Genomic DNA, 13,394 nt, shown 5'->3' on the forward strand with positions numbered 1-13,394 from the left:
AATTCTCGATGAGTCATAGGGGGTTTGACTCTGCCAGCCAAGTCTCTCCATTTTTGAGCATATTCTTTGAAGCCTTCTTTAGATCCTATAGTCATATTCTGCAACTGTAGCCGAGTAAGCGCTAGTTCAGAATTATACTGGTAGTGCTTGTAGAAAGCTGTCGCTAAATCAGTCCAGGTGCGGATGTCAGAGCTCTCGAGCTGATAGTACCATTCTAACTGTGTGCCAGACAGACTCTCTTGGAAGAAATGGATCCATAGTTTCCTATCAGTGGTATACGGCTGAATCTTTCTCACGTGAGCTCTCAGATGCATCTGAGGACAAGATGCCCCATCATACTTAGTGAAAGCGGGGACCTTGAATTTGCGGGGAATGACCACATCAGAGACTAGACCCAAGCTTTCGAAGTCCAGACCGGGCGCCTTCTGACCTTCCATAGCTAGCATACGTTCTTCCAGCAACTTGTACTTATCATCTCTTGGAGAGTACTGTTCATTCTCATAATCTTCATCCTCCTGGCTGAAAGGATCAGCATTCTCATCTTCTGAATCTGTCCCCTCTTCTTGATCCTTCGGAATTCTAATCTTGACTCCTGCAGCCTGTCCTTTAAGCCTTCTTCCCGGGTTAATGTAACTCACAAGTTTCTTGTCTTTTTTCTTCTCGAGCAAGAGAGCCTTCAGCTCCTCCTGCCCCTTGGATAAGTTCAAGATCATCTCTTGGAATTGAGCATTTTGAGCCTGGAGCTCTTTGACAGTTTGTTCGAGGGCCATTTTTCTGTTTGCAATAGGAAGACCGTGAGAACATTGATCCTTTAGAATACCTGTTATGGAATGTTATGTTATGCTATGCAATGTATGAAATGTTTAAAGCCTTTGAAATGGTTAGTACAATGCCACGATGTCATGATGTTATGATGTTATGATGTTATGATGTTATGATGTTAAGTAAATAACAAGCACAAGCAAGTCACACAACAATCATTCCTAGGTTTTAAGGCTTGCATGAGTTCCATAGGTAAGTACCCTCCCCACTGAAGTTTGGTTGGTTCAACCTGTCCTAGAATAGTAACCGGGTTCTAAAAGGATCTCCAATCATTGACCTTCCTTTAAGTCCACCTCAGTGCAACACCAAGTGGTTGACCAAAGCTTCCCTAAAGTCCAATCTCAAAGAGTATAGTATCGAGTCTCAACCAACCCCAGTCAGAACCGAAGTCAGTTATCTCACTACTTTCTAATGGCCAGGACGAGTCAATTAGGGTTCTAAAGGTCTTGTTAATGCTTTGATGACACCACGCAGACGCCAAATTTCTCCTCAAGTAAACATGAGGAACATCAGGACATCCAAAGTGTCACATTAACCGTAGCCATCATTTTAACCATTCCAGTATACGCCGGATAGTCACGATGATCTATTGCTACTTACCTAAGGTACACTAGATCCGGGTGTAGGATCTTTCACTCAAGCACAATATACCCAAGCAATCCCTTAAAAGACAATTCAAATAAGTGATCTTGTTTTTTTTTTTTTTTTTTTTTTTTTTTTAATAAGGTAACCTCTCTTTGTAAGTCCCCAGCAGAGTCGCCAGTTCTGTCATACGGTGAACTGACTTTGTGTGTTTTTGCTTTGGAAAGCAAATGTCGCGGATAGCAAGAGTCGCCACCGACTTTTCTTTTATCCAATAAGGAAAGGCGGAAAAGAAAAGGAAAGACCTCGATTAGATTTTGGGTTCGGGAGGTACATTATACAAAGGGAAGGTGTTAGCACCCTTTGTATCCATGGTTATCCATGGGCTCTTAATTGCTTGATCACTTATGTTTTTCTTGTCTGAAAAAGTGTGTGAGAGCTGTTTAGAAAATGTTTTGAAAAGAGAGTTTAACTTTGTAATGATTCTTGTACGAATGTATACAAAGTATTTATCTCGTTGAAAGCTGTTTAGAAAAATATAACTTGGCAATGATTCTAGTACGAATGTATGCCAAGTGGTGATTTTCTAATAGAGGTTTTGAAAAGTGTGAGGTGTGAAAAGTAGTTTAAGCTATGAGCAAGCATTTAGGAGTTATACCTACCCAAGGTCTTTATGGGCATTTCCTATCCTTATGAGGGTAAAACTGTCCTTACTATTGAGAAGTAAGTAGTTTTATCCTTTGGATGTAAAGGGTCATCGATTGGTCATTGAAGGCAACATTTGTAAGAATACCTTAGCATTCGAAGGGACAATCATCATTTAACCGTAGGCTACAACGACGGGTCACCGAGGGGCAAGATCATATATTCGCAGGCAACATCCGAGGGACTATGATTTATCTTATAGGGACATGATGATTTAATCAAAGGGTCTTTGCTAAGTGTATCCCCACATTCGCGGGACATGACCATAATACCGTAATACCGTAAGGCAACAAAGAGGGGTCCAAGATCACATATTCAAAGACAATATTTTACAATCAATTAGGTAGTTGTAGTCAATTAGGTAATTAGGTCCACATTATAATCAATTAGGTAATTAGGGTGAATCTCCACAAGGGTACCCCACAAATAAAGTGGAATACCTAGCAAGCTACCTTCTCCGGGAGTATGTGAACCCTTACAAAATTCAGCAAACAGGTCAGAATACCAAATCAGGGTGCAATCGAGAATTACACCACAAAAGAAACACAACGGTAGGAATGTCAGGCAAAATAATGCATGGTTAGAATAAAACAGATCAGATAAGCATAGAACAGAACAGAAAAACCAACGACTGTCACGTTCGCCCCTGCCTCGCCTAGCGAAGGCTTAGCGAATACTCGCTACATGCTCGCTTAGCGATGTGCTAGCGAGCGGCTGCGGGTTCTGGTTTTGGTAACAGTACAATTCCAGAAAGCTCCAAACCCTATGGCATCCATCACAGAAATTACATGGTTAAACGTTCAAGATATTCATACATACTTAAATTCACATGCAAAGCTTAAGATATTTTTATAAATTCAATCATAACGCCACATGCAAATGAAGAACATAAAGCGGTAATAGTAATGCAAACCTGTTTGCAACTGAATTGCAACCTTGAATTGGCAAGTCACTCTTAGGGTCGGCGCCGGATTGAGTTGGGCGGAGTTAACCTTGGTGCAGATGAGTTTCCTTCAGGGTTTCCTTGAGGGTTGCTCTGAATTCTCTGGGTTAGCCTCCAGGGTTTGCTGTGTTGCTTCTGTTAGGGTTTCCTTGCTAGGGTTTCTGTCCGTCTGCCTCTGTCTCTTTTTCTGAATGAAGCTCTGCTATTTATAATAATTTTTGTGACCTGATGGGCTCAGAATGAAGCCTAGAGTTTTCTGGTATTCGCAAGCTTCGCTAGGCGAGTGGCGTAGCGAAGGGTTCGCTAGGCGAAGGAGTTGCTCGCCTAGCGAGCATGCCAGTTTGGGCCATTTTCTGGATTTGGCCACCTGTGTGCTGGGTCTTTGTTCTTTTAAGATCAATGTTTTGAAAAATGAGTTGGAGTGCCTTGAAAAATGTCTTGCAAGATTAATGGGCAAATTTTGCGGTATGACAATATCCGCAAGTTGATCTTAGCTATCAACATGCTCAAATACGACGTCTCCTTTTTCAACATGATCATGTAGAAAGTGGTGACGTATCTCAATATGTTTAGTGAGAGAGTGTAACACCGTATTTTTTGTTAGATTAATAGCACTGGTGTTATCGCACATAGTAGGAATACATTGTAGTTTAATATCAAAATCAATTAGTTGTTGTTTGAGCCATAAAATTTGAGCACAATAACTATTAGCTTCTACGTATTCCGCCTCAGAAGTTGACAAAGCAACGAAAACTTGTTTCTTGCTATGCCAACTTACTAAGGAGTTTGAAAACATGTGACAAGTTCCACTAGTACTTTTCATATTTGATTTGCAACCAGAAAAATCGGAATCGATATAACAAACCAAATTACAATCGCTTCCCTTGGAATACCAAAGCCCATACTTAGATGTACCATGAAGGTATCTTAGAATGCACTTTACGGATTTTAAATGCGATTCCTTAGAAGCCGATTGATAACGAGAGCACATATGCACGCTAAATATAATGTCTGACCTAGATACAGTAAGATATAGACGAGAACTAATCATACCTCTATACTTATTAACATCAACATCCTTACCATTTTCATCCTTTTTCAAGTTTCCATTTGTGGATATTAAAGTGTCAATTGATTTTGCATCTTCCATACCAAATCTCTTTAGTAATTCGTTGCAATATTTTGTTTGACACATGAATGTCCCTTTGTTGAGTTGCTTGATTTGAAGACCAGTTAAGTAATTCAACTCCCCCAAGAGACTTATCTCAAAATCACCCTTCATTAGCTTAGAAAACTTCTTGACTAATTGCATATTAGTGGAACCAAAGATGATATCATCAACATAAACTTGAACTCTTTAGAGCAAGCATAAAATATTAACAATATAGAATACATGTGAACATATTAACATGAGGTCACTAAAAACATGTAAATTGAAACACACAATGGTTATCAATTATAATTTTAGGAAATGAACACTCATAACATATATCATACACAACGTATATCATATACCATTAAAAAATAAATAGGTAAAAGAAAGGACTTACTTACAAAGCAAAAAATTGAAATGACATTACCTCATTGTATGAATAACGAAGGATGCACATGCATTCCATAAGGAACTCTCTAACGAAAGTTTGAATAAATGCAAAACAGGACACACAACCTTTAGACATCAACGTTCTTACCACTTTTATCTTTGTCAAAGTACCCTAAAGTGTGATTAATAATTTACCCAAGAAGATTATTAATTTGATGATCATCCTTTATGGTTGGACTTTCATTCTTGTCATTTTCATGATAGTTATCTTGATCCTCCTCAAGTTTCATCGCCTTAGGTTGATCAATCCCTTATTAGATGTCCTTGAGTATGTCTTTTGAAGATATACCTACATCATGAAACAAAATACCTTTTCCGACATTTCTCGGATAGGAAACATTAATATTAATCAACAGACTTTTACCAATTAATGAACACTAGTTGTTGACACCTTTGGTTACACAACCCTTCTTCCTTGCCACAAAGTTAATGAAATAGAGAGATTTTATCCTGCAAGATCATCCACAAACGACATCCACAAACGACATCCCATACTGTCTTCATAGAGCCAAGACATTTATCCTGCAAGATCAACAAAAAATGTTAGGTACCCAATATTCATTAGGTCCTTAAAGGTGAGTGAAATCAAGGTTGCATTTGGGAAACCATTTTAAAGCACCTTTAGGAACAAAGAGTCTCCTAAACTTGCATTTTGCAATGGTGTGACCTTTCTTACAACAATAATGACAAGATAAGTTGTGATGAGATGTACATTTTCTATTTGAATCCTTTTAAACATATTTATACTTTTTATATGGCGGTTTCAAAGACCGTTTAAACACTGATGGATCAATAGAAAATGTAATGTTTGGTTGTAATGCCATGTCCAATTTAGCTTGAAGACTATTTACCTCTTTTTACCAAATGTGAAAAGTTTCACAACCGTGAAGATGGCAAGAAACAAAAGAAATGGGGGGCTTGAATTGCGTTTCTAAAAACAAAAGTTTTTTCAAAACCAACTCAATCAAACAATAACATGAACAAGAAAAATAATAAAGTTATTTTTATATTGGTTCACTGTTAACGAAGCTATCTCCAGTCCACCCTAACAAGGTGATTTTGCTTTCTCAATAAGGACTTAATCCACTATAACTGAAACTGATTATAGACACCACAAAGACAAACTGTTTTGTCATCTTGAGTCTATCTGACTAAAACTTAGTCACTCAAGGAAACCACTCAAACAACTTTGAGAGTTACAAGTGTGTGTTTACAACTAGTCACTGCTCTAAAAGACTTGTTGCACACTTGCATGGGCCGCCCCACGCCTAAGGCAATATATGCTGACGCACACAACATGGTTAATATCAAAGATAGATCCCATAAATTACATCTTTGAGAAACCATCTCTTACTGGAAGAATCTCCTGTTGGCAAATGCTATTGCCAGAATACGACATCCAATATGTCACGCAGAAAGCTATAAAAGGAAGCATACTGGAAGACCATCTTACCCATCAATGGGTAGAGGATTACCATCCAATGAGATTTAATTTCATGGAGGAGGGTATCATGGTCGCAAATGGTGATGAATGATCCGAACTAGGGGAGCGACTGACACTTATGTCCAATGGTGTCTCTAATGCTATAGGCCATTGTATCAGGGCAGTGTTGATGTCCCCAAAGAATTTTCACATACTCTTCACTGCAAGATTATGCTTTGATATCACCAACAATATCACTGAAAATGAAGCGTGAATCATGGGGATCGAAGCACCTATTGGCTTGAGGATCAAGATCCTTGAGATATATGGAGATTCGACACTAGTTATACACAAAGTAAAGGGCGACTATGATACACAACATCCTAATCTTATTTCATACCGGGGTCATGTATTAGAACTAATAACCTAGTTTGAGGAAATCACTTTAACCCATATCCCTCATGAAGAAAATCAAATGGCATATGCTTTGGCTACTTTTCCATCCATGTTCAAGGTGAATTGGCCTAACCACAAGCCAACAATCAGAACCATGTGTTTTGATCAGCTTGCACATTGTCTATCAATGGAAGAAAAATATGATGACAAACCTTGGTTCTGTGACATCAAATGCAACCTTAAAAAATAAGAGTACCTAATGAATGATTCAATTGGGGATAATCGAACATTGGGAAGGTTGGAAACAAAGTTCTTTTTAAATGGGGATATGCTCTATAAAGAGGAACTATGATATGGTTCTGCTTAGATGTGTGGATAGATACGAAGCATACATGCTCATCAAGGGAATCCACGAAGGATCCCTTAGGACCCATGCCAATGGGCATACAATGACTAAGAAAATTCTAAGGGTAGGTTACTACTTGGTGACCATGGAAACTGACTGTTTTTTACGCCAAAACATGCCACAAGTGTCATATTTACACTGATATGTTATACGTGTTGCCAACTCCTTTGAATGTCATGACAACACCATGGCCATTCTCTATGTGGGGGAATAAACATTATTGGACTTATCGAACCAAATGCTTCAAACATACACCGATTCATTTTGGTTGCCATCTACTATTTCACCAAGTGGGTCAAAGTTGCTTCCTACACAAACGTAACGAAACAAGTGGTTACCCGCTTCATAAAGAAGGAGATAATTTGTAGTTATGGAATTCCAAGCAAAATCATTACTGATAATGTCTCAAATCTGAATAACAAAATGATGAAGGATTTCTATGATGGTTTCAAAATTGAACACCATAACTCATCACCATATCGGTCCAAGATAAACGACATTGTAGAAGCAGCAAACAAAAATATCAAGAAGATCATCCAGAAGATGGTAGTAACTTACAAGGACTGGCATGAAATGCTTCATTTTGCAATGTAAGGCTATTGGATGTCAGTCCTCACATCAACAGGGGAAAGCCCATTCTCTCTGGTATATGGCATGGAAGCACTGCTCATGTTGAAGTTGAAATCCCCTAGTTGAGAGTCTTGATGGAGACTAAATTGGAAGATGTGGAATGGTTCTAAACAAGGTTTGATCAACTTAACCTTATAGAGGAAAAAGTGCATGACATCATTATGGCATGGTCAGCTATATCAAAAGCAACTCAAGAAGGCAGTCAACAAGAAGGTTCGTCCTCGAGAATTCCAAGAAGGTGACTTGGTGCTGAAGAAGATCCTGCCTATTCACAAGGGTTCACGTGAAAAGTGGGCGTCAAAATATGAAGGTCCATACATTGTGATTAAATCATTTTCTGGAGGAGCTCTAATTCTCATGACTATGGATGGCGAAGAATTTTCACTTCTAGTGAATTCGAACGCAGTAAAAAAATACTTTATCTAAAAATAGAATAAAATCTTCTAAGTCAAAAACCCGAAAGGGAGGCTTAGGAAAAAAAGGGGTATCCTAGTGGACAAAAAATGGTCCAAACAAAAATTAGAGATAAACATAAGAATAAAACCCGCTAAGTCGAAAACCCGAAAGGGAGACTTAGGAAAAAAGGGGTATCCCAGTGGACTGAAAATCTGAATGGACGGTCCAGGAAAAAATTAGGGAATTTTAAAAAGGAAAGAGACTTAGGTCCAAGAACCCACTCTAGAATGGCAACTGAAGATGTGAAGAATCAATCCAGCTGCTTTCCTCGGAAACAAAGTGTTGCGATTTTGAAGACATATGGAAGATAATAGTGTTGTAATTTAATAGAAACCCAAACAAGTTTTCATTTCCATCTTACCTTTTCGATTTCATCAATTTCCTCTTATAGGAATTTCATCCTTATGTATTGTCACCCATTCATGGGCCAATTTCTCATTGAATAAAATTTCTTCATCAAAGCTTTCTCTATTATTATTTTTCTGCTTGTTTGTAAAATGTTGACTATTTTTTATAAACATTGCATTAAAACATTGGGAATAATAAAAGAAATATGAAAAGAATAGAAAATTATTTTAATTTTGAAATGTCTAAGGAGAAGCAACAGTTTCGTGTGATGCTCTGATGCACAAGACGTAAAATCATCCACAAATCGCCATGACCTAATCAACACAGAAGTTGTTGTTCTACCATTAATGAATATGAAACTTGTCAGTAGAGGAGAAAACTTAGGGCACCAAGGGCATCCATATTTGTCTCACGACTTCAAGAGTTATCAAAATTCAGGTGTCGGGGAATCAAAATCTATCAACAAACCAAAGTCCAATCCTTATTGGTAGCTAGAAAAAGCCAAAGTCCAATTTTCATTAGCACTTTTAACATAAAATCCAACTTTTGTTGATAAACCAAAATCCAAGCGTCATTGGAATTCAAAAGTCTAATTTTCATTGGTGTATCAAATACTAATTGACATTGGTGCTTCAAAAACCATATTTGCTTGACCTTTTCAATGGAACCAATCCCTGCTTACCATACTTACCCAAAATTCCAATCATCAATTGGAACACCTACATGAATTGATCAATCATTATATATCGTGCATCATTTCACACGTAGCATGTCAACCGAGGTGGAGCATTATGCCATACAATCAAAATATACATGCATGCATAAGCCATGATTCATGACCTTTCATGAAAGCCCATACCAATCATAAGCTAAGCCAATGGTAGTTCTCTAATTGAGTCTTTTCCCCACATGTCTTCTCGTTGGATATACCCCGTGAGTCTGTTGAAATCTGCTCACCAAACAAATGTCTCTCCGAAGAGTCCCCTTCAGAACTTTGCCCATGCAGAGTTTTCCCCAATAAAGTTTATCCTTAGGGAGTCCTTTCTTGATTTTTTTCCCAATGGACAGTCGTCTTGTGCAATACCAGTCAATCCTCAGTAGAGTTATTAATTTCCTCTATCAGTCTTTTTAGCCATTGAAAGCTTTTTTGTTAATATCTCAGAAAATATTTCAGTTTTTATTTTGCAAGAGTTTTCACTGTTAATGCTTGAAAGAATCTTTTTATGCTTGTCTTTTGAGAAGTTTTCTATGTTAATGCCTCAGAGAATCTCTCAGTTGTCGTTTATGTTGCCTTTCGAGAGTTTTCTTTGTTAATGCCTTAGAGAATATCTTGGTCGTCGTTTATGTTGTGTTTCGAGAGCTTTCTCTATTAATTCCTCAGAGAATCTCCCAGTTATTGTTTATATTATCTTTCAAGAGTTTTCTTTATTAATGCCTCATAGAATCTCTCGATTTTCGTTTATGTTGTCTTTTAAGAGTTTTCTCTATTAATGCCTCAGAGAATCTCTCAGTTGTCATTTATTTTGTCTTTCAAGAGTCTTCTCTGTTTATGCCTTAGAGAATCTCTCGGTTGTCATTTATTTTGTCTTTCGAGATTCTTCTTTGTTAATGCCGCATAGAATTTCTCAGTTGTCATTTATGTTAACTTTCTATAGTTTTTTCTGTTAATGCCTTAGAGAATTTGTCAATTGTCATTTATGTTGTCTTTTGAGAGTTTTCTCTATTAATGTCTCAAAGAATCTCTCGGTGGTCGTTTATGTTGTCTTTCGAGAGTCTTCTCTATTAATGCCTCAGAGAGTATCTCGATTGTCGTTTATGTTATCTTTCAAGAGTTTTCTTTATTAATGCCTCAGAGAATCTCTAGGTTGTCCTTTATGTTGTCTTTCGAGAGTCTTATTTAATAATGCCTCAGAGAGTCTCTCAATTATTGTTTATGTTATCTTTCGAGAGTCTTCTCTGTTAATGCCTCAGAGAATCTCTTGGTTGTCACTTATGTTTTCTTTCAAGAGTTTTCTTTGTTAATACCTCTGAGAATCTCTCGGTTTTCGTTTATGTTGTCTTTAGAGAGTTTTCTTTGTTAATGCCTCAGAGAATGTCTCGGATGTCGTTAATGTTGTCTTTCGAGAGTTTTCTCTATTAATGCCTCAGAGAATCTCTCAGTTTTAGTTTATGTTGTCTTTCAATATTTTTCTCTGTTAATGCCTCAATGAATATCTCGATTGTAGTTTATATTATCTTTTGAGAGTTGTCACTGTTAATGCCTATGAGAATATCTCGGTTGTCGTTTATGTTGTCTTTTAAGAGTTTTCTCTGTTAATGCCTCAGAGAATATCTCGATTGTTATTTACTTTATCTTTCGAGAGTTTTCTCTATTAATGCCTCAAAGAATCTCTCAGTTATTGTTTGTTTTTTCTTTCGAGAGTTTTCTCTGTTAATTCCTTATAGAATCTGTCGGTAGTTGATGTTTCCAAAGTTTGTCATTGAAGGAAAAACCCTAACTGGTGGGTGGAGTTAAACCCTTCTCATCCCCAACAAGGTTGACCCTTCATGAATTTATCTATTTCATAACCTTTCCTTTAAAGGACAAAATTTGGGTCTTTTGTATTTAATTATCTTCTACCATGAGTCTATGAAGACCGTTATCATTCTTACTCTCGGGTCAAAGGTAATTATATAAGGGCAGCTCTCATACCCCAATTTTGTCTCTTCCCTTTTGATATCATCTGGCTAGGGGGCATGTGATATTCATCATTTACACTTTTTTTTACCAAAAGCATGCATCATCTCATAAAACTTGGATCTCGTCCTCATACAATAAAGTCAAAATCAAATTCAAAGTCAACCTTTGTTTGTGAAGGCTATTATTTTTAGTTCCATCTCATACAATCATTAATAAGAAGGTTGGGCAAAGTCAACTTTGAACAAATTAAAACGTCAACGAGTTGTAAAATGGGAATTTGGTGTATGGGACCTAGTTTAATATTCGTGTACAATTTGAATGACTCAAGGACCAAGTGCAAAGTTATAAATTTTTCTCATTTTTAAGTACATTCTATGGTACAAGTTTCTCTTGTCACCTTCCACACCATACATCACCATAGTCATTGGATTTTCTTATTCATTTCAAAGTACAAAAGGTTCCAATTTGAAATTCACTTAATTGGTAGTACATATTACCATGGCTCACGTTCTTAAACAATAAGCCAAGCTTCTTCTTGACTCAAATTGAATTGAATTTTAGTGGTTTCCATTTCTGTATATCCAAACTACCAAATTTTTTGAACCAAAACAAGTTGAGAAATTTTGAATTTTATGATCATTTTGTTTAGCAAATTCACTTTCATGGTTTCATATTTTTCCATAATTCAATTTGAATTAACTAAAGGCAAAGAACAAGTTGTAAATCTCAAGGTTGAATTTGAATCAACATTTCATTTGTCATGGTCAAACTCATCTCTCAGTTCACATTACACCAAAACAAAATAAATGAGCAAATTCAAGTTATCAAATTAACAAACAACTAAGGACATAACTGAATTTCATTGAAATTTAATTTGAACTACATTTGGTTTCCAATACATAAAGAGATAATACAAAAAATATTGCACATGGCCAACAATATCACCCACAGATTACTCCCTTCATCCCATAAAATCAGGATTTTTTCTCACTCATTTCCTCTAATTATTATCCACTACAACATAATTAAAGCTCACCAATTTACTCACAATCATTTCACACAACTCATCTCTCACCATTCCACTAAAATCCACTCAAATCCACATGCTTGTAATCCCTCACATGCTTACCTAACAGAACTCACAAAATATCTTCAGAAAACTCACATGAATTTCTCATTCACACACTTGAGAAATTCTTCACAGATGATGCAACCGTAAGTGCATGGCTGCCGCAAAGTAATAAAATAGATATTGAACCACATAGATCAATGGTTTAAGTACCAAATTCTTTTCCTATCGGTATGTATCTAGAGAAATCAAAAATAGGGATTTTAGTAAATAGTTTAACATAAAAAGAAATTAAATGAAAACAGCTTAACAGAAAAATCACTTAAATCTCAAATTATGACAAACTAGACTCAAGGTTATAGGTCATATTTCCAACAGAATCACACGATCCTTGTTACATCTATTATAATAACTTTGCATAAATGATAGAAAATAGATAAAATTGGCCTATTGACGACGAATAATTAGTCGACTTTCGCATCGTCCAAGCATTTTTGCTGCTTTGAATTAGGTTTTTTAAAAATGTGTACTATGTGTCATACCCCAAAATTCACCCTACCCCGATACAATTTTCATCTGATCCATGACCCTACTGCACATGCATGCATTCATTATTTCATCATCACAATTTCATTGAAATTTCATAACCAAATACATATTACACAGACTTAAGGCATGGTGTTTACACCCGGGGAAAACTGAGGTTATTCGGTTAAAGTTTTGGAGAAAAAAACAACAAAATAAGGGGAAAATCAATTTTTGGACTGTGTAATCGATTACCCTAATCATGGTAATCGATTACACAAACAAGAAATTGATTTCCAGGCCATTTCAGATGGTGTAATCGATTACCCTAATCATGGTAATCGATTACACAGATAAGAAATTGATTTCCAGGCCATTTTGGATGGTGTAATCGATTACCCTAATCATGGTAATCGATTACACAGACAAGAAATTGATTTCCAAGCTATTTTGGATGGTGTAATCGATTACCCCAATCATGGTAATCGATTACACCTGCAAGGACAGCAGCAGTAGCTCTGTTTTTTACACAGAGTACCTTTTGGTTCACCCCCTTTTTCCACTTACTTTCCCTATAAATAGAGGTACTATTTCCCCTCATTTTTCAAGCTGGAAAGTCACAAAACCTCTTCCCAAATCACATTCAAGCTCCCTCTTTTCAACCTAAACCCTAACTCACCTAAACCCTCTTTTCTTCTTTGAACCACCCAACCACCATGTAAAAATCCACAATCTCCACACAACAAAAATAGTAGCAAACTTGTGACCTTCACTTACATAATCATTCACCACCACCATATAAACAT

The 13,394-nt window shown here is 36.7% G+C and overlaps 1 protein-coding gene across 1 annotated transcript; it reads right to left on the minus strand.

Moving 5' to 3' along the window:
• Positions 1-3,542: 3,542 nt before the first annotated feature.
• On the minus strand, positions 3,543-4,885 carry LOC127082352 (uncharacterized mitochondrial protein AtMg00810-like). Its single transcript, XM_051022585.1, has 3 exons — positions 4,791-4,885; positions 3,869-4,407; positions 3,543-3,766 (listed from the first exon to the last, which is right to left on the minus strand). The coding sequence occupies exons 1-3, from the start codon at positions 4,883-4,885 to the stop codon at positions 3,543-3,545; spliced, it is 858 nt and encodes a 285-aa protein (XP_050878542.1).
• Between the last annotated feature and the right edge of the window lie 8,509 nt (positions 4,886-13,394).

This window comes from Lathyrus oleraceus, chromosome 5 (assembly GCF_024323335.1).
Source record: "Lathyrus oleraceus cultivar Zhongwan6 chromosome 5, CAAS_Psat_ZW6_1.0, whole genome shotgun sequence".
In the NCBI taxonomy this organism is placed as follows: Eukaryota; Viridiplantae; Streptophyta; class Magnoliopsida; order Fabales; family Fabaceae; genus Lathyrus; species Lathyrus oleraceus.

What these genes read in the sequence shown, in the direction of transcription:
- LOC127082352 (XM_051022585.1), bottom strand. Translation starts at nt 4,885, where the DNA reads ATGAAACTTGAGGAGGATCAAGATAACTATCATGAAAATGACAAGAAT. An exon ending in CAAATTAATAATCTTCTTGG is followed by an intron (nt 4,408 to 4,790) that starts GTAAATTATTAA and finishes CTTGCTCTAAAG; the next exon opens with AGTTCAAGTTTATGTTGATG. An exon ending in TTGCAAATCAAATATGAAAA is followed by an intron (nt 3,767 to 3,868) that starts GTACTAGTGGAA and finishes CGGAATACGTAG; the next exon opens with AAGCTAATAGTTATTGTGCT.